General features: G+C 47.4%; 1 protein-coding gene and 1 pseudogene across 1 annotated transcript; one reads left to right on the forward strand and one right to left on the reverse strand.

Moving 5' to 3' along the window:
• The first annotated feature begins 4,677 nt into the window (after positions 1 to 4,677).
• Positions 4,678 to 6,083, forward strand: LOC115831010 (endogenous retrovirus group K member 25 Env polyprotein-like). Its single transcript, XM_030797573.1, has 2 exons — positions 4,678 to 5,098; positions 6,001 to 6,083. Exons 1-2 carry the CDS (start codon positions 4,725 to 4,727, stop codon positions 6,074 to 6,076), a joined length of 450 nt encoding a protein of 149 aa, XP_030653433.1. The 5' UTR covers positions 4,678 to 4,724; the 3' UTR covers positions 6,077 to 6,083.
• An 18,012-nt stretch (positions 6,084 to 24,095) lies between these two features.
• LOC100604630 lies at positions 24,096 to 25,444 on the reverse strand (annotated as a pseudogene).
• Positions 25,445 to 26,540: the final 1,096 nt, after the last annotated feature.

Genomic DNA, 26,540 nt, shown 5'->3' on the forward strand with positions numbered 1-26,540 from the left:
GCCAGTAGCCTATCAATATTGGCCGCCAGCTGAACTGCAGTATCGGCAGCCTCCAGAAAATCTGTATGGACAGCCAGGAGCATTTCCAGGGCCACAGGGCAGGGTGCCATATCCTCAGCCGCCCACCATGAGACTTAATCCTACAGCACCGCCTAGTACACAGGGTAGTGCAATACATAAAATTATTGATGAGGCAAGAAAACAGGGAGATATTGAGGCGTGGCAATTCCCAGTAATATTAGAAGCAAGACCACCTGGAGAAGGGGCCCAAGAGGGAGAGCCTCCCGTAGCTGAAGCCAGATATCAGTCCTTTTCTATAAAAATGCTAAAAGAGATGAAAGAAGGAGTAAAACAGTATGGACCCAACTCTCCTTACATGAGAACATTGTTAGATTCCATTGCTCATGGACATAGACTCATTCCTTATGATTGGGAGATTCTGGCAAAATCATCACTCTCACCCTCTCAATTTTTACAATTTAAGACTTGGTGGGTTGATGGGGCACAAGTACAGGTCCGAAGAAATAGGACTGCCAATCCTCCAATTAACATAGATGCAGATCAACTATTAGGAATAGGTCAAAATTGGAGCACTGTTGACCAACAAGCAATAATGCCAAATGAGGCCATTGAGCAAATCAGGGCTATCTGCCTTAGGGCCTGGGAGAAAATCCAAGACCCAGGAACCGCCTGCCCTTCCTTTAATACAATAAGACAAGGCTCTAAAGAGCCATACCCTGATTTTGTAGCAAGACTTCAAGATGCTGCTCAAAAGTCAATTACCAATGAGAATGCCCGTAAAGTCATAGTGGAGTTGATGGCATATGAAAACGCCAATCCGGACTGTCAATCAGCCATTAAGCCATTAAAAGGAAGGGTTCCCGCAGGATCAGATATAATCTCAGAGTATGTTAAAGCATGCGATGGAATTGGAGGAGCTATGCATAAAGCTATGCTTATGGCTCAGGCAATCACAGGAGTTGCTTTAGGAGGACAAGTGAAAACATTTGGGGGAAAATGTTATAATTGTGGTCAAATCGGTCATCTAAAAAAGAACTGCCTAGTCACAAATAAGCCAAATGTAACTACTCAAGCTACTACAACAACAGATAAAGGGCCACCTGGCCTATGTCCAAGATGTAAAAAGGGAAAACATTGGGGTAATCAATGTCGTTCTAAATTTGATAAAAATGGGCCACCACTGTTGGGAAACGAGAGGAGGGGCCAGCCTCAGGCCCTGCAACAAACTGGGGCGTTCCAAATTCAACCCTTTGTTCCTCAGGGTTTTCAGGAACAACAACCCCCACTGTCGCAAGTGTCTCAGGGAATAAGACAGTTATCACAATACAGCAATTATCCCCCGCCACAAGTGGCAGTGCAGCAGTAGATTTGTGTACTTTACAAGCAGTCTCTCTGCTTCCAGGGGAGCCTCCACAAAAAATCCCCACAGGGGTATACGGCCCATTGCCTGAGGGGACTGTAGGACTTATCTTAGGAAGATCAAGTTTAAATCTAAAAGGAGTTCAAATTCATACTGGTGTGGTTAATTCAGACTATGAAGGCGAAATTCAATTGGTTATTAGTTCCTCTATTCCTTGGAGTGCCAGTCCAGGAGACAGGATCGCTCAATTATTACTCCTACCTTATATTAAAATTGGAAACAGTGAGATAAAAAGAACAGGAGGGTTCAGAAGCACTGATCTGGCAGGAGAGGCTGCATACTGGGCAAGTCTGGTCTCTGAGAGCAGACCTGTGTGTAAGGCCATTATTCAAGGAAAACAGTTTGAAGGGTTGGTAGACACAGGAGCAGATATCTCTGTAATTGCTTTAAATCAGTGGCCAAAAAATTGGCCTAAACAAAAGGCTGTAACAAGACTTGTCGGCGTAGGCACAGCTGCAGAAGTATATGAAAGTACAATGATTTTACATTGTTTAGGGCCCGATAATCAAGAAAGTACTGTTCAGCCAATGATTACTTCAGTTCCTGTTAATCTATGGGGTCGAGATTTGTTACAACAATGGGGTGCAGAAATCATTATGCCCGCTCCATTATACAGCCCCATGAGTCAAAAAATCATGACTAAGATGGGATATATACCAGGGAAGGGATTAGGAAAAAATGAAAATGGCATTAAAGTCCCAATTGAGACTAAGAAAAATCTACAAAGAAAAGGAATAGGGTATCCTTTTTAGGGGCGGCCACTGTAGAGCCTCCTAAACCCATTCCATTAACTTGGAAAGCAGAAAAACCGGTATGGGTAAATCAGTGGCCGCTACCAAAGCAAAAACTGGAGGCTTTACACTTATTAGCAAAGGAACAATTAGAAAAGGGACACATTGAGCCTTCATTCTCACCCTGGAATTCTCCTGTATTTGTAATTCAGAAAAAGTCAGGCAAATGGCGTATGTTAATGGACTTAAGAGCCATAAACGCTGTAATTCAACCCATGGGGCCTCTCCAACCTGGATTGCCCTCTCCGGCCATGATCCCAAAAGACTGGCCTTTAATTATAATTGATCTTAAGGATTGCTTTTTTACCATTCCTCTGGCAGAGCAAGATTGTGAAAAATTTGCCTTTACTATACCAGCCATAAATAATAAAGAACCAGCCACCAGGTTTCAGTGGAAAGTATTACCTCAGGGAATGCTTAATAGTCCAACTATTTGTCAAACTTTCGTAGGTCAAGTCCTTCAACCAGTTAGAGACAAATTTTCAGATTGTTATATCATTCACTATATTGATGATATTTTATGTGCTGCAGAAACAAGAGACAAATTAATTGACTGTTACACATTTCTGCAAGCAGAGGTTGCCAACGCAGGACTAACAATAGCATCTGATAAGATCCAAACCTCTGATCCTTTTCATTATTTGGGGATGCAAATAGAAAATAGGAAAATTAAGCCACAAAAAATAGAAATAAGAAAAGACACGTTAAAAACACTAAATGATTTTCAAAAATTGTTAGGCGATATTAATTGGATTCGGCCAACTCTAGGCATTCCTACCTATGCCATGTCAAATTTGTTCTCTATCCTAAGAGGAGATCCAGACTTAAATAGTAAAAGAATATTAACCCCAGAGGCAACAAAAGAAATTAAATTAGTGGAAGAAAAAATTCAGTCAGCGCAAATAAATAGAATAGATTCTTTAGCTCCACTCCAACTTTTAATTTTTGCCACTGCACATTCTCCAACAGGCATCATTGTTCAAAATACTGATCTTATGGAGTGGTCATTCCTTCCTCACAGTACAATTAAGACTTTTACATTGTACTTGGACCAAATAGCTACATTAATTGGTCAGACAAGATTACGAATAATAAAATCGTGTGGTAATGACCCAGACAAAATAGTTGTTCCTTTAACCAAGGAACAAGTTAAACAAGCCTTTATCAATTCTGGTGCATGGCAAATTGGCCTTGCTGATTTTGTAGGAATTATTGATAATCATTACCCAAAATCAAAAATCTTCCAGTTTTTAAAATTGACTACTTGGATCTTACCTAAAATTACCAGACATGAACTTTTAGAAAATGCTCTGACAGTATTTACTGATGGTTCCAGCAATGGAAAAGCGGCTTACACAGGGCCAAAGGAGCGAGTAATCAAAACTCAATATCAATCAGCTCAGAGGGCAGAGTTGATTGCAGTCATTACAGTGTTAGAAGATTTTAATCAACCTGTTAATATTATATCAGATTCTGCATATGTAGTACAGGCTACAAGGGATGTTGAGACAGCTCTAATTAAATATAGCATGGATGATCAGTTAAACCAGCTGTTCAATTTGTTACAACAAACTGTAAGAAAAAGGAATTTCCCATTTTATATTACTCGTATTCGAGCACATACTAATGTACCAGGACCTTTAACTGAAGCAAATGAAAAAGCTGACTTACTGGTATCCTCTGCATTCATAAAAGCACAAGAACTTCATGCTTTGACTCATGCAAATGCAGCAGGGTTAAAAAACAAATTTGATGTCACGTGGAAACAGGCAAAAAATATTGTACAACATTGTACCCAGTGTCAAGTACTACACCTGCCCACCCAAGAGGCAGGAGTTAATTCCAGAGGTCTGTGTCCTAACGCATTATGGCAAATGGATGTTACCCATGTACCTTCATTTGGAAAATTATCATATGTTCATGTAACAGTTGATACTTATTCACATTTCATATGGGCAACATGCCAGACAGGAGAAAGTACTTCCCATGTTAAAAAACATTTATTATCTTGTTTTGCTGTGATGGGAGTTCCAGAAAAAATTAAAACTGACAATGGACCAGGTTATTGTAGTAAAGCTTTCCAAAAATTCTTAAATCAGTGGACTATTACACATACAACAGGAATTCCTTATAATTCCCAAGGACAGGCCATAGTTGAAAGAACTAATAGAACACTCAAAACTCAGTTAGTTAAACAAAAAAAGGGGGAGACAGCAAGGAGTGTACCTCTCCTCAGATGCAGCTTAATCTAGCACTCTATACTTTAAATTTTTTAAACATTTATAGAAATCAGACTACTACTTCTGCAGAACAACATCTTACGGGTAAAAAGAACAGTCCACATGAAGGAAAACTGATTTGGTGGAAAGACAACAAAAAGAGGACATGGGAGATAGGGAAGGTGATAACCTGGGGAAGAGGTTTTGCTTGTGTTTCACCAGGAGAACATCAGCTTCCTGTTTGGATACCCACTAGACATTTGAAGTTCTACAATGAACCCATCGGAGATGCAAAGAAAAGCGCCTCCACGGAGACGGAAACACCGCAATCGGGCACCATTGACTCGCAGGATGAATCAAGTGGTGATATTAGAAAAACAGATGAAGTCACCACGCACCAAGAAGGCGGAGCTGCCAACCTGGGCACAGTTAAAGAAGCTGACACTGTTAGCTAGAAAAAGCCTAGCTAGCACAAAGGTGACACAAACCTCAGAAAAAATGCTGTTTGCAGCTTTAATGGTTGTATCAACGGTGGTAAGTCTCCCCATGCCTGCAGGAGCAGCTGCAGCTAATTATACCTACTGGGCCTATGTGCCTTTCCCGCCCTTAATTCGGGCAGTCACTTGGATGGATAATCCCATTGAAGTATATGTTAATAATAGTGTGTGGGTAGCTGGTCCCACAGATGATCGTTGCCCTGCAAAACCGGAGGAAGAAGGAATGATGATAAATATTTCCATTGGGTATCGTTATCCTCCTATATGTCTCGGGAGAGCACCAGGATGTTTAATGCCTGCTATCCAAAATTGGTTGGTAGAAGTACCTACTCTCAATCCCACCAGTAGATTTACTTATCATATGGTAAGCGGTATGTCACTCAAACCACAGGTAAACTATTTACAAGACTTCTCTTATCAAAGATCATTAAAATTTAGGCCAAAAGGAAGACCTTGCCCCAAGGAGATTTCCATAGAAACAAAAGATTTAGTTTGGGAAGAATGTGTAGCCGATAGTGCCGTGATTTTACAAAACAACACATTTGGAACTGTTATAGATTGGGCACCTCGAGGTCAATTCTACCACGATTGCACAGGACAAACTCAATTCTGTCCCAGTGCACTAGTGACTCCAACTGTTGATGGTGACTTAACAGAAAATTTAGACAAACATAGGTACAAGAAATTTCAGTCTTTCTACCCTTGGAAATGGGGAGAAAAGGGAACCTCTACTCCAAGACCAAAAATAATAAGTCCGGTTTTTGGTCCTGAACATCCAGAATTATGGAGGCTTACTGTGGCTTCATACCACCTTAGAATTTGGTCTGGGAACCAAACTATAGAAACAAGAGATTATAAAACATTTTACTCTATCAACCTAAATTCCAGTCTAACAGTTCCTTTACTAAGTTGTGTAAAACCTCCTTATATGTTAGTCATAGGAAATGTAGTTATTAAACCAGACTCCCAAACTATAACATGTGAAAATTGCAGATTGTTTACTTGCATTGATTCAACTTTTGATTGGCAGCACCGTATTCTGCTTGTGAGAGCAAGAGAAGGCGTGTGGATCCCTGTGTCCATGGATCGACCATGGGAGGCCTCGCCATCCATTCATATTTTGACTGAAGTATTAAAAGGCATTTTAAATAGATCCAAAAGATTCATTTTTACTTTAATTGCAGTGATTATGGGATTGATTGCAGTCACAGCTACAGCCGCTGTGGCAGGAGTCGCATTGCACTCTTCTGTTCAGACAGTAAGCTTTGTTGACAATTGGCAAAAGAATTCCACAAGGTTGTGGAATTCACAATCTGGTATCGATCAAAAATTGGCTAATCAAATTAATGACCTTAGACAAACTGTCATTTGGATGGGAGATAGGCTCATGAGCTTGGAACATCGTTTCCAGTTACAGTGTGACTGGAATACATCAGATTTTTGTATTACACCCCAAGTTTATAATGAGTCTAGACATCACTGGGACATGGTAAGATGCCATTTACAGGGAAGAGAAGATAATCTCACTTTAGACATTTCTAAATTAAAAGAACAAATTTTTGAAGCCTCTCAGAGTCACTTAAATATTGTGCCTGGAGCTGAGGCGTTAGATCAAGTGGCAACAAATCTTTATGGATTAAACCCCACGACTTGGATTAAGTCTATTGGAAACTCTACTGCAGTAAATTTTGGAATTATGTGTCTCTGTTTATCGGTTTGTTTTTAGTGTGCCGGACCAGTCGAAGAATCCTGTGCCAAAATCGAGAGAACGAACAAGCCTTCATCGCCATGGCACATTTATATAGAGGGAAAGGGAGGGAGAATGTTGCGGGAAGTCAGGGACCTTGAACTGAGGGACTGGCTGAAGCCACAGCAGAAAAACATAAAATATGAAGATTCCATGGACATTTTATTAGTTCTCCAAAATTTGCACTTTTGTAATATTTTATGTCTTTACTTTAATCTCTTAATCCCATCATCTTCTTTGTAAGCTGAGGAGGATATATGTCACCTCAGGACCCTGTGATGATTGCCTTAACTACACAAATTGTTTGTAGAAGACGTGTGTTTGAACAATACGAAAACTGGGCATCTTGAAAAAAGAACGAGATAACAGCAGTGTTCAGGAAACAAGGGAGGTAACCTTGAACTGGCCGCCGGTGAGCCGGACGGAACAGAGCCATATCTTTTCTCCTTCTGCACACAAATAGGAGAGATATTGCTGAATTCTTTTTTTCAGCAAGGAATATCCCTGAGAAAGAGAATGCGCTCTGAGGGTAGGCCTATAAACGACCCCCTTGGAGGCGTGCCACCTTTTACGGTTGAAGCCGAAGGGATGAAATAAGCCCCGGCCTCCTGTAGTGCTCCCAGGCTTATTAGGATGAGGAAATTCCCACCTAATAAGTTTTGGCCAGTCAGGTTGTCTGCTCTCAAACCCTATTTCCTGATAAAATGTTATCAATGACTATGCGTGCCCAAAAATTTCGTTGGCAATTTTAATTTCAATTTTAACACCGCCCTGTGAACTCATCCTGCCTCCACTTGCTTTGTGATATTCTATTACCTTGTGAAGTATGTAATCTCGGTATCGTGATGACAATGGTAGTTTTGTTGAAAAGAAAAGGGGGAAATGTGGGGAAAAGAAAGAGAGATCAGCTTGTTACTGTGTCTATATAGAAGGAAGTAGACATAAGAGACTCCATTTAGTTCTGTATTTGAGATGCTGTTAATCTGTGACCCTACCCCCAACCTTGTCCTCGCAAGAGACATGTGCTGTGGTGACTTAAGGTTAAAAGGGTTTTGGGCGGTGCAGAATGTGTTTTGTTTACTGAGTAAGGAGAAAACCGCCTTTAGGAATAAGGTGGGGCTTGCTGGAGCAATACTGCTAAAAGGTTTATGGAGATGTTCGCATATACATCTCAAAGCACAGCACCGGTGATGGTAAAGATAATTGTGAATAAATACTAAGGGAACTCAGAGGCCGGTGCCGGTGTGGGTCCTCTGTAAGCACAGCACCGGTCCCCTGGGCCCCGCTTTTCCTTCTCTACATTTTGTCTCTGTGTCTTATTCCTTTTCTCAAGTCTTTCGTCCCACCTAACGAGAAGCACCCACAGGTGTGGAGGGGCAGGCAGCCCCTACAGGCCTCCCAAAGTGCTGGGATTACAAGCGTGAGCCACCGCGCCCGGCCAGAGGTGCAACTTTCAAGAAGACTCACCCCCACTCCTTCTAGGCATGCCTGAAACATCCTGCCGATCTTTTTGGATTTTTAGGGATTTCGCGATGTATCCCTTGGCCTTACCTTGACATCTCCTCAGAATGGTCTGCCGCTATTGTATCCTGGATTGTGGGAGTATCCCATGGATCCCCAGAGGAGACAACTGGAAGTCCAACTCCGACGCATATCACAGAGATCCCCCTCTTCGCCAAGAGTCAGAGACTTGTCGAGAAGTAACGAAGGTATTCACTGTGACTCGAGCCCATGCTCACTACTTGCCCCTGGTGCCCCGCCACTGGTGCATGCATGAGGCAGGTTCAGTCACTAGGCTGTCAGGGTTTTCAGCCTACCTAAGCAAGGAAAATGGTGCAGGCAGAGCCTGCCTGGTCTCAGGAAATAGGCTGCCTGCTACAAGTACTGCGGGACCCCAACGTTGCTCACCATGAGGCTTCCTCAGTTTGTCTCCGTGGCCCTGTCCCGCTGGAGGAGGACAGGCTTTGAGACTGTGAGTTGGGCCATGGAAAGTGCGTTTCTTATTCCACTCCTGAAAAAGGCTGTGTGTAGGAATTGGGTCCCATTGGGCTGGAGATACAGTCTTGTGAGTTTTTGAGAGGTCTCTTTAAGATGGAATTTTAGTTAAAATTCTGGATGATGGTGTTAGTGGAAGATTCCTGTGTCCTTAAGCTCACTGTCTTCCTTCATCCTGGGCCTCACAGGGGCTCCTGCTTCTCAGCACGGTCGTCTGGGAAAGGCAGGAACCATGACAAAAGCTAGTCCAAGGTGGAGCAGAGGTCTGACACCTGGAGTTGGCATCCCGCCAGGGCAGGTGAGGTTGAGAAAGTGTCTCAGAGGCTGCCTAAGGGCGATTTCAAGCCTGAAAAACATGTCCAGGAGTGCTATTGAGGGGCACTGTGGACGCTCCACAAAAGCAAAGGAAAATCAAGTATTGCCTGGGAGAACGAGAGGGCCCGTGTTACAGTCCAAGCCACTTTGAGGGATTTCTGCTAGTGCACCCAGGAGCTTCCTGCAAAATGCAAACCACCCCAGTCCCCACAACGAGATCATTACCCACAATCTGGCCTGCAGCCAGCTGAACTGCAGTCTCTTTTGACTCTGAAATCCCTGGCAGCCAACTACATCCATGGTGAGAGGAAGTACCACCCAGCAACAGCCCAATGAAATACCCTCTCCACAATGACGAAGGATGTGCAGATGAAATGAAACACAGCCTAGATTACCAGGCAAAAGCCAGACATGGCTGCCTGCTTCTTATACTATAGGAATCATGCAGCCCTTTGATGGAATAGAGAAAACAAGAGTTTCCACGTTGGTGGAAATAACTGGAATCCACAGTTCCAACAGTATCGCAGCTGCCCAGTCATTAAAACGTGACAGTGAAGGAATGAGTTGTGCAATGGATTTCAATGAAGGCCATCCTCTGTGACCTGGAAATGTTTACTGTGGAAGATTTTGAGCCAGACCATGGAAACCCTAGGCCCAGGAGAAGCATAGAAGTCAGGAAAAGAGAAGGCCAGAGTGGAAGTTAAAGTTTACGAAGCATCAGTCATCCATCCCACTGCCATGTGGCTCCGGGAATGAAAGTCCAAAGGAAGAGCCGGCCAGAAAGGCCACAGTTTGGGCTCCAACGGTTCCCCAAATGTTGGATTCCTCCTTCCTTGGAATCGGGCTACGGTGTGCAAAGCTTCTGCAATGAAGGGAATGCAGGACTAGAGTTGGAAGCACCTTCTGTGACATTTGTCTGCACCTCTTCTGAAGGGGAAGGTTCGGGATCCCATCCACACCTCACCAGATTGTATTCTCACCCGTACCGACCTTGTTGCTGCTCACACTCTCCGACCGGAATGAAATACCAAGACGATGGAGGAGTGCTCGCCTCCCCATCTGAAGCTCCTGCTCTGCTGGGAACGGATTTCGAAGTGAATTCAATAGGCCCTGCGGACAGGACTCCTATGCTTTGGCCCAGGTTGTCCTTAGGACAATGAGGCCTTGGGAGGTGTTCCTTCTTGAGTGTAGTGTGCTCCTCTTATTTCTAGAAGAGTGGCTGCATTGCAGGGAAAGGTGATTTGAACCCCTGGTGTCTCAGCCAGTCCCCCCACTTCACCACAGTTTCAGGAAACATGGGAAAAACAAACACGCCGCCCCGCAGCCCAAGCGGAGCCACACAGGCTCACCAAAGGTCAGCCGACTCAAAAAAAACAAGCGTTGCAGTGCGTGAGCCACGTGAGCCACATCCTTTCAGCAGACGCCACTTAAATGCACACACAGAAACACACACACACCCACACTGACACACACACACATGCAGACATCCAACACTCACAACACTCCCATGGAAACACACAACCCAGCAACTTCTGAGGCTGGGCCGTTCTGCTCTACCAGAAAGCCCCTCCGGGGAGAGAACAGCCCCGGAGAACACAAGCAGGCTGTACCTAGAAATCACAGGGGGGCAAGTTTCAAGGAGACTCACACCCACACCGTCTAGGCAGGCCTGAAGCATTCTGCGGATCCTTAGGAATTTTGCGCTGTATCCCTTGGGCTCCGCTTGAGGTTTCTTCAGGTTGGGTCGCCCCAGCCTTCTAGGATCGCGGGACTATCCCATGGATTCTTCAGAGAAGACAGGCGAGGGTCCAACGGCGATGCACGTCGACAGAGGTCCCCTTCTCCGCCATGACGCAGGGACCCGTCGCCAGGCAACAGTGGCGTTCACTGTGACGCCAGACGTAGCTCAGGGCTCGCGCGTGGTGCCCCGCTACTGGCGCATGCGCATTCGCGAGGCGCACTCGGGCGACAGGTTGTCAGCGCTGTCAGCCTGCCTCAGCAGAGGAAAACAGTGCAGGCAGAGCCGGCCTGATCTTGGGATAAAAGCTGCTTGTGACAAACACTGCGGGACCCTAAAAGTCTCGACCATAGGGCCTCTTCTGGCCATCTCCGTGCTCGTGTCCCGCTGGAGGAGGAGGCGATTCGAGACTGTGAGGTGGGTACTGGAAACTCCTCTTCTGATTCCGTTGCCAAAAGAGGCTGTGTGCAGGAATTGGGTCCCATGGGGCTGGGAATACAGTCTTGTGAGTTGCTGAGGGGTCTCTGGGAGATAGAATCCTAGTTAAAACTACAGAGGATGATGTCAGTGGAAGATTGCAGGGCCCTTGAGCTCACTGCCTGCCTTCATCGTGGGCCTCCCAGGGACTTCTGCTTCTCAGCACGGCTCTCTGGGAAAGGCAGAACCATGTCAAAGGCAAGTCCAAGGTGGAGCAGAGGTCTCACGCCTGGAACTGGCATCCCACAGGGGCAGATGAGGTTGAGAGAGTGTCTCAGAAGCTGTCTGGGGGCGATTGCAAACCTGAAAAGGGTGTGCAGGAGTGCTGTTGAGAAGCACTGTGGACCCTCATGAAAGCAAAGAAAAATCAAGGCTTGCCTGGGAGTATGAGAGAACCCGTGCTGGAGTCCAACCCACACTGAGGGATTCCTGCCAGTGGACCAAAGAGCCTCCTGCAAAACGCAAACCACCTCAGTCCTCACAACTAGATCACTACCCACAACCGGGCCTGCAGCCAGCCGAACTGCAGTCCCTTTTCATCCCTGAAATCTCTGGAAGCCAAGAACATCCCTGGCAAGAGGAAGTACCACCCAGTGAAATGAAAGACCCTCTCCACAATGACAAAGGATGTTCAGATGAAATGAAACACAACCTCGATTACTGGGCAAAAGCCAGACATGGCTAGCTACTTCTCATCCTATAGGAATCGTGCAACCCTCCGATGGAATAGGGAAAATAAGAGTTTTTTGTTGTTGGTGGTGGAAATAACGGGAATCCATGGTTCCAAAAGTATCACAGCTGCCCAGTCCTTAAAACGTGACAGTGTTTAGAAGGAAACATTCATGCAATGGATTTCCATGAGGGTCATCCTCCGTGAACTGCGGAAGATTTTGAGCCAGACCATGGAAACCCCAGGCCCACGAGAAGCATGGAAGTCAGGAAAAGATAAGGCCAGGGTGGAAGCTAAAGCCCACGCAGCATCAATCGTCCATCCCACTGCCATGTGGCTCCAGGAATGTAAGTCCAAAGGGAGAGCAGGCCAGAAAGGCCACAGTTTGTGCTCCAATGGTTCCCTGAATGTTGGTTCCTCCTTCCTCTGAAGCGGGCTATGGTGTACAAAGCTTGTGCAATGAAGGGAACGCGAGGATGGAGTTGGAAGCACCTTCTGTGACATCTGTCTGCACCTCTCTTGAAGGAGAAGGTTCCGGACCCTATCCACACCTCATCAGGTCAGCTCTGCCTCACCAGATTTTATCCTCAGCCATATCCGACTTTATTGCTGCTCACACTCTCTGACCCGGAATGAAATCCCAAGACAATGGTGGAGTGCCGGCCTCACGACCTGAAGCTCCTGTTCTTTTGGTAATTGAATTCGAAGTGGACTCAAGGGGCCCTGCGGACAGGACTCTTATGCTTTGGCCCAGGTTTGGCCTCAGATAAATGAGGCCCTGGGAGGTGTCTGTTCTTGGGTGTGGTGTGCTCCTCTTATTTTCTAGAAGAGTGGCTCCATTGCAGGGAAAAGTGATTTGGATTCCTGCGTATCTCACTCACCCAGCCCCCCTCTTCACCGCGGTTTTAGGAACCGCGGAGAAAACAAAAAACAGGCAGCCTCGCAGCCCAAGCGGCGCCACACAGGCGCACAAAAGGTCGACCGACTGGAAAGAACAAACGTTTCAGTGTGTGAGCCACATCCTTTCAGCAGGCGCCACTTACACACACACACAGAAACACACACACACAGACACACACACGCAGACATCTAACACTCACAACACTCCCACAGTAACACACAGTTCAGCAACTTCTGAGGCTGCATGGTTCTGCTCTGCCAAAAAACCCCTCCGGGGAGAGAGCAGCCCTGGGGAACACAGGCAGGCTGTACCTAGAAATCACAGTGGGGCAACTTTCAAGGAGACTCACCCCCACACCGTCTAGGCAGGCCTGAAGCATCCTGCAGATCCTTTGGGATCCTTAGGAATTTTGGGCTGTATCCCTGGGGCTCCGCTTGACGTTTCTTCAGGCTGGATCGGCCATGCCCACATCTAGGATCGTGGGACTATCCCATGGATCCCTCAGAGAAGACAGGCTAGAATCCAATGGTGACTCACCTCCACAGAGGTCTTCTGTTCCGCCAAGCCGCAGGTACCCGTCACCAGGGAACCATGGCCTTCACTGTGACGCGAGAGACGGCTCACCGCTCTCGCCTGGTGCCCCACGACTGGCTCATGTGCATTCGTGAGGCAGGCTGGGGCACCTGGCTGTCAGGGCTGTCAACCTGCCTAAGGAGAGGAAAATGGTGAGGCAGAGCCAGCCTGGTCTCGGGAAAAAGGCTGCCTGTGACAACCACTGAGGGGCACTAAAAGTCTTGACCATAGGGCCTCCTCGGGCCTTCTCCGTGGTCGGTCCCACTGGAGGAAGGGGCACTTCCAGACTGTGAGGTGGTCGCTGGAAACTGCTCTGCTGATTCCATTCCTGAAAGAGGCATTGTGCTGGAATCGGGTCCCATGGGGCTGGGAATACAGTCTGGTTAGTTATTGAGGGGTCTCTGGGTGATGTAGTCCTAGCTAAAACGCCTGAGGGGGGTGTCAGCGGGAAACTGCCAGGCCCTTGAGGTCACTGTCTCCCTATACCCTGGGCCTCTCAGTGGCTCCTGCTTTCCAGCATGGCTCTCTGAGAAAGGCAGGAACCATGTCAAAGGCAAGTCCAAGGTGGAGCAGAGGTCTCACACCTGAAACTGGAAAACTACGGGGGCAGATGAGGTTTAGAGGCCGTCTGGGGATTACTGCAAGCCTGAAAATGGTGTTCTGGAGTGCTGTTGAGGGGCACTGTCGATCCCCCATGAAAGCAAAGAAAAATCAAGTCTCGCCTGGGAGCACAATCGTCCTGTGCTGGAATCCAAGCCACGTTGAAGGATTGCTGCCAGTGGACCGAAGAGCCTCCTGCCAAGTGCAAACCACTCCAGCCCCCACAATGAGATCACTACCCACAACCTGGTCTGCAGCCAGCCGAAAAGCAGTCTTTTTTGAACACTGAAATCCTGGCAGCCAAGAAGATCCGTGGCGACAGGAAGTCCCACTCAGCCCCGGCCCAATGAAAGACCCGTTTCTCAATGAAAAAGGACATGCAGGTGAAATGAAACACAGCCTAGATTACCAGGCAAAATCCAGAAATGCTGATTCCTATAGGAATCATGCAGCACTCCAATGGAATAGAGAGAACAAGTTTCCTTGTTAGCAGAAATAACGGGAATCCACGGTTCCAAAAGTATCACAGCTGCCCAGTCATTAAATGTGACAGTGTTTAGAAGAAAACACTCATGAAATGGACCCCCATGAGGGTTGTCCTCTGTGAAATGGGAAACATTTACTGTGGAAGACCTTGAGCAAGACCCAGGAAACCCTCTGCCCATGAGGAGCATGAAGTCAGGAAAAGAGAAGGCCAGAGGGGAAGCCAATGCCCAGGCAGCATCAATCATCCATCCCACTGCCATGTGGCTCCAGGAATGAAAGTCCAAGAGGGGAGCTGGCCAGAAAGGCCACAGTTTGTGCTCCAACAGTTCACTGCACGTTGAAGTCCTCCTTTTTCTGAAGCGGGAGATGGTGTGGACAGCTTCCACAATGAAGGGAATGTGGGGATGGAGTTGGAAGCACCTTCTATAACATCTGTCTGCACCTCTCCTGAAGGTGGAAGTTCGGAATCTCATCCAGTCAGATACACCAGATTGTATCCTCACCTGTATCCGTCCTTATTGCTCCTCACACTCTCCGACCCGGAATGGAATCCCAAGACGATGGAGGAGTGCCTGCCTCACTACCTTGAAGCCCCTTCTCTGCTGGGAACAGAATTCAAAGTGGATTCAAGGGGCCCTGAGGACAGGACTCCTTTGATTTGGCCCACTGTTAGCCTCAGGAAAAGGATGTCCTGGGAGGTGTCTGTTCTTGTGAGTGGTTTGCTCCTCTGATTTCTAGAAGAGAGGTTCCTTTGAGGAAAATTTGATTTGAACTTCTGTGGGTGTCAGCCAGCCCCCCACTTCACCGTGGTTTCAGGAACCATGAGGAAAATGAAAAACACGCAGCCCCGCCACCCAAGCAGAGCCACAAAGAGAGGCGCACCAGAAGGTCAGCCGACTCAAACAAGCGCTCCAGTGGGTGAGAAACATCCTTTCACCAGACCCCAATTACACGCACACTCAGAAACACACACACACATACCCTCACACGCAGACATCCAACACTCGCAACAGTCCCAAAGAAACACACAGTCCAGCAGCTGCTGAGGCTGCGCGGTTCTGTTCCACCAAAAAGATCCTCCCGGGAGAGAGCAGCCCCGGGGAACACAGGCAGGCTGCACCTAGAAATCACAGAAGGGAAACTTTCAAAGAGTCTCAACCCCACACGGTCTAGGCAGGCCTGAAGCAACCTGAGAATCCTTTGAAATCCTTAGTGATTTCGTGCTGCATCCCCGGGGCTCCGCTTGAAGTTTCTTGAGGCTGGGTCGGCACTGACCACTTCTAGGAACGCGGGACTATCCAGTGGATTCCCCAGTGAAGACAGGCGTGAGTCCAACACCGACTCACGTTCACAGAGGTCTCCTGCTCCGCCAAGCCGCAGAGACCCGTCACCAGACAAAGGTGGCTTTCGTTGTGATGCGAGCCAGGGCTCACCGCTCGCGCCAAGTGCCCTGCGACTGGCGCATGCGCATTCGCGAGGCAGGCTGGGGCACCTGGCTGTCAGGGCTGTCAGCCTGCCTAAGCAGAAGAAAATGGTACAAGCAGAGCCGGCCTGGTCTTGGGCAAAAGGCTGCCTGCGACAAACACTGAGGGACCCTAAAAGTCTTGACCGTACAGCCTCTTTGGGGCGTCTCCGTAGTCGATCCTGCTGGAGGAGGAGGCGCTTTGAGACTCTGAGGTGGGCTCTGGAAACTACTCTTCTGATTCAATTCCCGAAAGAGGCTCTGTGCAGGAGGTGGGTCCCATGGGGCTGGGGATACAGTCTGGTGAGTGGTTGAGAGGTCTCTGAGAGATGAAATTTTAGCTAAAACGCCAGAGGAGGGTGTCAGCAGAAAATTGACGGGCCCTTAGGCTCACTGCCTCCCTTCATCCTGGGCCTCCCAGGGACCCCCGCTTCTCAGCATGGCTGTCTGGGAAGGGCAGGAACCATGTCCAAGGCAAGTCCAAGGTGGAGCAGAGGTCTCAGGCCTGGAACTGGCATCCCACGGGGGTAAATGAGGTCAACAGAGTGTCTCAGAAGCCGTCTGGGGGAGATTGCAAGCCTGATAAGTGTATCTAGGAGTGCTGATGAGGGACACTGTGGACCGTCCATGAAAGCAAATGAAAATCAAGGCTCACCTGGGAGCATGGGAGGGCCCATGCTGGAGTCCAAGCCACGTTGAGAGATTGCTGCCCATGGAAACAAGAGCCTCCTGCAAAGTGCAAACCAACCCAGCCCCCACAACTAGATCACTACCCACAACCTGGCCTGCAGCCAGCCGAACCGCAGTCCCTTTTGATCCTTGAAAACCGTGGCTGCCAAGAAGATCCCTGAGAAAAGGAAGGCCCACTCAGCAACAGCCCATTGAAAGACCCTGTCCACAATGTAGAAGGACATGCAGATGAAACAAAACAGAGCCTCCATTATCAAGTAAAAGCCAGACACGGTTGGCTACTTCTCATCCTATACGAATCATGCAGCCCTCCAATGGAATAGGGAGAGCAGAAGTTTCCTTGTTGGCGGATATAACGGGAATCCACGGTTCCAAAACTATCACAGCTGCCCAGTCCTTAAAACCTGACAGTGTTTAGAAGGAAGCATTCATGCAATGCATCCCCGTAAGTGTCGTTCTCTGTGAAGTGGGAAATGTTTACTGTGGAAGACTTTGAGCCAGACCTAGGAAACTGTAGGCCCATGAGGAGCATGGAAGTCAGGAAAAGAGAAGGCCAGAGTGGAATCAAAAGCCCAGGTAGCATCAGTCATCCATCTCACTGCTATGTGGCTCCGGGAGTGAAGGTCCAAGGGAGGAGCTGGCCAGAAAGGCCACAGTTTGGGTTCCAATGGTTCCCGGCACTTTGGGGTCCTCCTTATTCGGAACCGAGCTATGTTGTGGACAGGTTGTGCAATGAAGAGAATGTGGAGATGCAGTTGGAAACAGCTCCTGTGCCATCTGTCTGCTTCTCTTCTGAAGGTGAAGGTTCAGGACCCCACCCATACCTTACCAGACATATCCTCACCCGTATTATTGAGGCTCACACTCTCCCACCCGAAATGAAATATCAAGACGATGGAGGAGCGCCCACCTTAAGACCTGAAGCTCTTTCTCTGCTGGGAACCGAATTCGATTGGATTCAAGGAGCCCTGCAAACAGGACTCCTATGGTCTGGCCCAGGGTTGGCCTCAGGACAATAAGTGCCTGGAAAGTGTCTTTTCTCAGGTGCGGTATGCTTCTCTTATTTCTAGAAGAGAGGCTCCTTTGCAGGGAAAAGTGATTTGTACCCCTGCGGGTCTCAGTCTGCTCCCCACTTCACAACAGTTTCAGGAACCATGGGTAAAAGAAGAAACACGAAGCCCCACAGCCAAAGCAGAGGCACACAGAGAGGCGCACAAGCAGATTGACCGACTCGAAAGAACAAGCGCTCCAGTGTGCAAGCCGGATCCTTTAACCAACCCCACTTCCAGGCACACACAGAAACACACACACAGACATACACACACACACAGACATCAAACACTCGCAACGCTCCCACAGAAATACACAACCCAGCACATTCTGAGGCAACCCGGTTCTGCTCCACCAGGAAGTCCCTCCGGGGAGAGAGCAGCCCCGGGGAACACAGGCAGGGTTTACCTAGAAATCACCGGGGGGCAACTATCAAATAGACTCACCCCCACACCGCCTAGCCATGCCTGACACATCCTGCGGGTCCTCTGGGATCCTTAGGGATTTCGATCTGCATCCCTGGGAGTCCGCTTGAGGTTTCCTCACCCTGGGTCGGCCCTGCCCAATTCTAGGATCGCGGGACTATCCCGTGGATCTCTCAGAGAAGACAGGTGAGAGTCCAACGGCGACGCACGTCCACAGAGGTCTACTGGTTCTCCAAGCCGCAGGGACCCATGGCCAGGCAACGGTGGCGTTCACTGTGACGAGAGCCGCAGCTCACCACTCGTGCGGGGTGCCCCGCGACTGGCGTATGTGCATTCACGAGGCAGGCTCGGGCTCCCAGCTGTCAGGGATGTCAGTCTGCCTAAGCAGGGGAAAATAGTACGGGCATAGCCGGTCTGATCTAAAGAAAAAGGCTGCCTGCGACAACCCACTGTGGGACCCTAAAAGTCTCGACCGTACAGCCTCTTTGGGGCATCTCCGTGGTTCATCCCGCTGGAGGAGGAGGCGTTTCGAGACTGTAAGGTGGGCGCTGGAAACTGCTCTTCTGACTCCTTTCCCCAAAGAGGCTGTGTGCAGGAATCAGGTCCCAGAAGGATGGGTCTACAGTCTGGTGAGAGGTTGAGGGGTATCCGGGTGATGGAATCATACCTGAGATCCCAGAGGAGGGTGTCAGCAGAAGAATGCCAGGCCCTTGAGCTCACTGCTTCCCTTCATCCTGGGCCTCCAAGGGGCTTCTGCTTCTCAGCACCGCTATCTGGAAAAGGTAGGAACCACAATAAAGGCAAGTCCAAGGTGGAGCAGAGGTCTCACACTTGGAACTGGCATCCCATGGGGGCAGATGAGGTTGAGAGAGTGTCTCAGAGGCCATATGGGGCGACTGCAATCCTGAAAAGGGTGTCCAGGAGTGCTGTTGAGGGGCATTGTGGACCCTCCATGAAAGCTAAGGAAAATCAAGGCTAGCCTGGGAGGACAAGAGGGCTTGTGCTGGAGCCCAAGCCTCCCGTTCAAGGATTCCTGCCAGAAAACCCGAGAGCCTCCTCAAAGTGCAAACAACCCCAGCCCCCACAAGGAGACCACTATCCACAACCTAGAGTGCAGACAGCCTACTCCAAGTCCCTGTTGCTTCCTGAAATCCGTGGCAGCCAAATACTGTATACAGAGGCTGTCCCACCCAGCAACAGCCCAATGAAAGACCTTCACAATTAGAAAGGACGTGCAGATGAAATGAAACAGGGCCTAGATTACCAGTCAAAAGCCAGACATGGCTGCCTACTTCTCATCCTACAGGAGTCATGCAGCCCTCCGATAGAAGTGGGAGAACAAGAGTTTCCTTGTTGGTGGATATAACGGGAATTTACCGCTCTAAAAGTATCACAGCTGCCCAGTCATTAAAACATGACAGTGTTTAGAAGAAAACACTCGTGCAATGGATCCCCATGAGGATCGTCCTCCGTGAACCGGGAAACGTTTACTGTGGAAGACTTTGAGCCAGACCCAGGAAACCCTAGGCCCATGAGGAACATGGAAGTCACGATAAGAGGATGCCAGTGTGGAGACCACATCTCACCCAGCATCAATCTGTCCCACTTTCATGTGGCTCCAGGAATGAAAGCCCAAATCATGAGCTGGCCATAATGGCCCGGGTTTGCACTCCAACTGTTTCCCGCAAGTTGGAGTCCTCCCACCTGGGCGCCGGGTCATGGCGTGGACAGCTTGTGCAATGAAGGGAATGCGGGGGTGGAGTTGGAAGCACCTCTTGCGTCATCTGTCTGCACCATTTTTGCAGGTGAAGATGCGGGACCCAATCCACATTTCACCAGACTTTGTATCCTCACCCCCATCTGACCTTATTGCTGCTCACACTCTCCGTCCGGGAATGAAATCCCCAGAAGATGGAAGAGTGCCCGCCTCACGACGTGAAGCACCTGCTCGACTGGGAACCGAATTCGAGGTGGATTCAAGGGGCTCTAGGAATGAAACCCCAAATCAGGAGCTGGCCGGAAAGGCTGCAGTTTGCACTCCGACTGTTTCCAACTGTTCCCCGCACTTTGGAGTCCTCCCACCTGGGCACCGGGCCATGGTGTGGACAGATTGTGTAATGAAGCGAATGTGAGGATGGAGTTGGAAGCACCTTCTGTGTCGTCAGTCTGCACCTTTTTTTGCAGGTGAAGGTGCGGGACCCCATCCTTAGGGATTTTGCGGTGTATCCCTGGGGCTCCGCTTGAGGTTTCTTCAGGCTGACTCGCCACTGCCCTCTCCTAGGAACATGGGACTATCCCGTAGATCCCCCAGAGAAGACAGACTGGAGTCTTTTGCTGACGCACCTCCACAGAGGACTCCTTTTCTGCCAAGCCACAGGGACTAGTCGCCAGGCAAAGGTGGTGTTCACTGTGATGCGAGCCGCGGCTCACTGGTGCCCTGAGACTGGCGCATGCACATTCGCGAAGCAGGCTCAGGTGCCATCTGATGATGGCATCTTCATGGATTAGGCCCCATAGAAATTGAGGAAGTTGTTATCAGCCATTTATACCCTGAAAACATTAGTTCACCAGAGCCCTGGAGGGGGATGGGTAGAAGCTCATTAAAGTAGGTCTGGATGGTGCACAGAGTGTGAAGAAAATAGAGAAACCCAGAAAGGCTAAGCCTAAAGACAGCTCCAATCCTAGGAGATAATATTATTATGTCCATCTTACAGAGGAGGAAACTGAAACAAAGGAAGGGAACTTGATCAAGACCATGTTGCCCCACAGTACAGGAGCCAAGATCCAAACCCAGGTAACCTGCCTCACCATCAGAGCCTGGACTCATAACCTCATGCTGCAGTTAAGCAGGTTTGCACTGTGGCTAGATATACAGACTCTGTGTTCACATCTCAGCTTCTCTGCTATTTCCATTTCTGTGACTGTAGGCAAGTTACTTCTCTGTGCTCAGTTTCCTCTATAAAGTAAGGACAGTAGCACCTGCCTCGAGGGGGTCTCTTAAATAAGTTAATAGCTGCAACATGTTTAGAACATTGCCATGGGCTGGGAGCTGTGGCTCATGCCTGTAATCTCAACAATTTGTGAGGCCAAGGCGGGTGGATCACCTGAGGTCTGGAGTTCGAGACCATCCTGACCAACATGGCGAAACCCCATCTCTACTGAAAATACAAAAATTATCCAAGTGTGGTGGCATGCACCTGTAATCCCAGCTACTCGGGAGGCTGAGGCAGGAGAATTGCTTGAACCTGGGAGGTGGAGGTTGCAGTGAGCCAAGATCACACCATTGCACTCCAGCTTGGGTAACAAGAGTGAAACTCCATCTCTAGAAAAAAAAAAAAAATAGAACAGTGCCATGTACATAGTCACCATCCAATAATAGTATCATCTATTATGCCTGAACCCTGGATGGTCACATATCCTTGAAGAGTTTAAAATTCTGGACTTTGAAATGCCAGACTGTGGGATCCTGGAATCTGTCAGCCTCATGCTAACCTCTTCCAGCTGCAGAATTGTATGCTTCTTTGCAGGGTTGGAAGGTGTAGGTCAGTGCATTTACCTAGTTTTGCTTCACTGTAGTGTGATTTCAAAGCCTTCCCTTCTCCTTCCCCTGCATGCTCCCTCACGCAGATTCATACATGCATTCTAGTCCTGCTTGACCCAATGGGAAAACAAGAGGGTGAGGAGTGAAGGTGGGTGGATGGGTGGGTGCACTTGTTCACTTAACCGTTCTGCCTCCAACCATTATGAACTTGCGCATCTAGGGACTGGGTCCAGACCTAAAGTGTTCCTGCTCTTCCTTTACCTTTAAGCCTCAATTTGCAGCAAACTTAGAGCTTCATCTTTCCCTGTGACCCTGTCTGGGTATTTTTGCTGGATGGACATGCATTCCCTCTGCCAGGGGTGGATAGTCTAGGACCTGGCAGGGCAGCCATGGCAGATGAGAAGACAGTCCACATCAGCTTCCTTGTGTTGGGTTATTTTTCTGCTGGCCCTTGGCACATTCCTAATGAGCCATGATTAGCCTCAGATCTACAGCACCTCTGCAGCAGCGTCATGGTGACCAGGGATGTCATATACAGCATATGCCACTGTTACCCAAGGCAGATGGTGGTAGGGCTTGGTGAGGGCAAGGGGACTGGAGACTGTGCCTGTATTCCATCAATCCTGATCCTTCAATCATATTTTCATTCTCATTTTAACTCCGTGTTTTCTTCTTTCTGCTCTTCTGAGCACACGTCCATGCATCCACACACCTGTCCATCCACCCATCTATATCCATTCATGCCTCTATCACATAGCATTAGGATTGACCAGAGGACCCCAGGATCTACAGTCATTAACCAGACACCACGGAAAAGACACAATGAAACACAGCATATTATCCATGTGCTTAAACCAAAAGTCAATGAGTACTTTACTCTCTCCAGGCACTCCTGCTTTCAGGATGCTGTTTTGCCCTCATCCTGAGCTTTTTGGTGCCTTTTGTAGTGCCATTTTATAGCAGAGAAGGCTGAGGCTCAGAAAGTGTGATTCTATAGCTGAGTGGAAGCGTTTGTATTGGAGCTCACATATGCAGATGTAAGCATCACCCTCCACTTTGGATTCTCTACCACAGGGCCCTGGAGCTGCTTAGCATTTTGGGGTGGGTCAGGTCTCACCTTGGTTGAATGTAGTAAGCAGTGCTCTATCTTTTGTTGTCTTAATGTATTCCTAGCCCTATGACTGCTTTAGGGATGAGAAGAGCACTACTTTGCAAGTCATGGGTTCTAGTCCCAGTTCTGTCCCAAACTTTCTTTGTGACATTTGTCTGAGCCTCAGCTTTTTTAATTGCAAAATGGAACACAAGCCCCTATTTTGCAGAGCCTCACAGGATATAAAGGTCAGAGAAAAGATACGTAGAAAAATATTTTTTAAACTCTAGAGTGTTTATGAGAGTGAAAGATTGCCGGTTACCTAAAATCCTGAGGAAAGAACATGCCAGTTTCCAAACGAATTTTTGTACTTTTTCATTTTCTTCTTTAACTTTAGATACAAAAAATATTTTTGGATTGGGGGCAGGGGGGAGGGATAGCATTAGGAGATATACCTAATGTAAATGACGAGTTAATGGGTGCAGCACACCAACATGGCACATGTATACACATGTAACAAACCTGCACGTTGTGCACACGTACCCTAGAACTTAAAGTATAATAATAAAAAATATTTTTATTAGATATACTTTTAGGAGAATCCTATTGAAAACCAAACCAGTGGGTTTTTTGGAAAATATTTTAATTTACCCATTCATGTTAAAAATATTGCAGTGTAAGTATGCATTTCTAACTTTAATGATAATTTCTCTCAGCTCCTTTAACATTTATTTCTCTGATTTTTGGCTCTGTACAAGGTTTGAAAAATTTGCTTTCATTTTTGTAAATTATCTTTATTCCTCTCACAGATTTGTAGTGTTTTCTCCTTGGTGTTATGCAGCCCGTTTTAGATAATGTATTTTTTTATTTTAGGAATTAATTTTGTTATTTTTCTCTTTTTGGCACACTGCATGTTTAAATCCAAGCACTTATATCTGGTTTTCACTTGATTTTAGCCAGAAGGCTGAGAAGTAATTATGTCTGCTTTTCAATTTTAGAAACTTATGACTCACCAACTCTGAATATTGACCTTGATTTTGAAAATATATTCTATAAAAATAATCAGACTTGTTTTACTCCATCTCATTCTCCCTGTCATACATGTATATTTTAGATTTTATTAATATAACTTTTCTCCTTTTGTCTTTACAGTAATTAATTACTGCTTAGTGTTCTAGTTCACTAATCTTCTCATCATTTCAGACTAATTTAATGTTTCACACATATGTTGTACATTAAGTAGACTGATTATATTTTCAATTGTTTGCTTCACATTTGGCTGTTTTTTCTTTTCTTCTTTTTTTTTTGCTGATCTCAGTTTTTAATCATGGCAGGGCCTCAAGCACGTGCGTGCATGCACACACACACACACACTCACACTCAGTCTTCAGATCTTGTTGAAAGCTGCAATGTCAACTCTCTGCAAGTGCTCTTCAAACTTGGTGATCTCCTCCTCCAGCAAGCCTGTCCCCACCTTGTCACCCTCCACCACACACTGAACCTGCAGCTTCTGGATACCATAGCTCACAGGCACCAGCTTAGAGGCCCCCCAGACCAGCCTGTCCAGCTGGATGGAGCACATACAGGCCTCCAGTTGGGCCATGTTAGTCTCATCATCCCAAGGCTTAACATCCAGCAGGATGGACGACTTGGCCACCATCATGGACTTCTTGGCCTTTTTCTCTGTGCACTGCCACAGCCGCTCCTCCCACAGCAGTACTGCCTCCTTGTCCTCCTCCTCATTGTCACTGCCAAACAGGTCAATTCCGAGACCAGCTTGGTCAGGGAGACCCTAACCCAGTGGCACTAGAGGAATTAAAGACACACACAGAAATATAGTGTGTGGAGTGGTAAATCAGGGGACTCACAGCCTTCAGAGCTGAGAGCCTCGAACAGAGTTTTGCCCACATATATATTGACAGCAAGCCAGTGATAAGCATTGTTTCTATAGATCGTAGATTAACTAAAACAGGAAACAAAGTGATGGCTGAAACAAAGGGATGGGCTCTGGCTAGTTATCTGCAGCAGGAACATGTCCTTAAGGCACAGATCTCTCATGCTATTGTTTGTGGTTCAGGAACACCTTCAAGTGGATTTCCCACCCTGGGTGGGCCAGGTGTTTCTTGTCCTCATTCTGGTAAACCCACAACCGTCAGCATGGGTGTCATGCCCATCACTAACATGTCACAGTAGTGCAGAGATTTTGTTTATGGCCAGTTTTGGGGCCAATTTATGGCCAGATTTGGGGGCCTATCCCCTGCAGGTCAATGTCATCGTCCTCGTCATCCTCTGCTGGTTTGGCTGGCTTCTTGGCTGGGGGCTCCACTTGGTGCATGGGAGACTCATGCTGGGTCTGCAGGGCTGTGGTGGCCAGGCAAGCTCTTCTCCAGCACATTCAGTGGGGCCTCCAGCTTGGAGATGGCATGCTGCACCTCCTGCACAACCCTGCGCAGGCTCTGGTTCTCCAATTCCAGACTGGTGATCTGAAAGATGAGCTCACCATTGTCTCCGCTGGGGCTGCTGGAGGCCCCGGGGCCTGAGCTTCTGGCCAGGGATTTCTGGAAATTCTCTCTGGCTCTCGCAATGTCATGGAGGATCATGTTGGCGCCGTTCTCCTGGAGGGAGGTGCTGGCACCAGGCTTGTTCATCTGCTCAAAGAATCTCCTTTCTGCATTGTCACATTTTAACTTGTTGAACCAGATCTTCTCATGTACTAGGAAGTTTGTAGTCATTTTTCTGATGCCAGCCAAGGATGCAGTGACCAGGAAGGCGGAATCAGCAGATGCGGGATGCCTGAGGAAAGGCTGGCTGTTTTTCAAATATGGCTTGTTGCTGGGTGTGGTGGCTCACACCTGTAATCCCAGCACTTTGGGAGGCTGAGGTGGGTGGATCACCTGAGGTCAGGAATTGGAGACCAGCCTGACCAACATGGAGAAACCTCATCTCTACTAAAAATACAAAATTAGCTGGGCGTGGTGGTGGGTGCCTGTAATCCCAGCTACTTGGGAGGCTGAGTCAGGAGAATCGCTTGAACCCAGGAGGCAGAGGTTGTGGAGAGCCAAGGTCGTGCCATTGCACTCCAGCCTGGGTGACATGAGCGAAACTCCGTCTCAAAAAACAAAAAAACAAAACAAAACAAAAAACCCCCCCCACACACAAAAAACAAACAAATATGACTTGTCACCCTTATAGCTTCTTGTACTTTTCACATTATCAGTATATTTTCTGTTTTCCCATTGTCTTGGATTAAACATTTTAAACTTAAGTCCCGTAACTGTGGATAATATAAGTTGTAATTTGTTTCTCACTTGTGAAAGATATTACGTTTGCAATGTCTGCAGTTAGTTTATGTTTTTTTTTTTTTGTAGACAAGGATTTTTATTATTTTTTAGGGTGATTTTTTAAAATTATAGTTTAAGTTCTAGGGTACATGTGCACAATGTGCCGGTTTGTTACATATGTATACATGTGCCATGTTGGTTTGCTGCACCCATTAACTCATCATTTACATTAGGTATTTCTCCTAATGTTATCCTTCCTCCCTTATGTTGTTATTTTTTCATTTGTCTAATGGCAAGTTGGACAACCCACAGAAATTTTTTATTTGTGTGTTCACCCATATCTAAGAAGAGCACTTCTTAGTTTAATTACATTCTGGATTATTCCTTTGGTTTTCTTTTGTACCTGGAAAGTTCTCATATGTTTCTTTATATTCTACTCAGGATTTTAAAGGTTCTTGTAACTTTCTCAGAATTTTAGCGTGTAAAATATTTTTATATTTAAAGATTTCCAAATATATAATATCTTTCCAAAATGCACAAATATCAACAGC

This window comes from Nomascus leucogenys, chromosome 17 (assembly GCF_006542625.1).
Source record: "Nomascus leucogenys isolate Asia chromosome 17, Asia_NLE_v1, whole genome shotgun sequence".
NCBI lineage: Eukaryota > Metazoa > Chordata > Mammalia > Primates > Hylobatidae > Nomascus > Nomascus leucogenys.

What these genes read in the sequence shown, in the direction of transcription:
- LOC115831010 (XM_030797573.1), top strand. Translation starts at nt 4,725, where the DNA reads ATGAACCCATCGGAGATGCAAAGAAAAGCGCCTCCACGGAGACGGAAA. An exon ending in ATGGATAATCCCATTGAAGT is followed by an intron (nt 5,099 to 6,000) that starts ATATGTTAATAA and finishes TGCTTGTGAGAG; the next exon opens with CAAGAGAAGGCGTGTGGATC.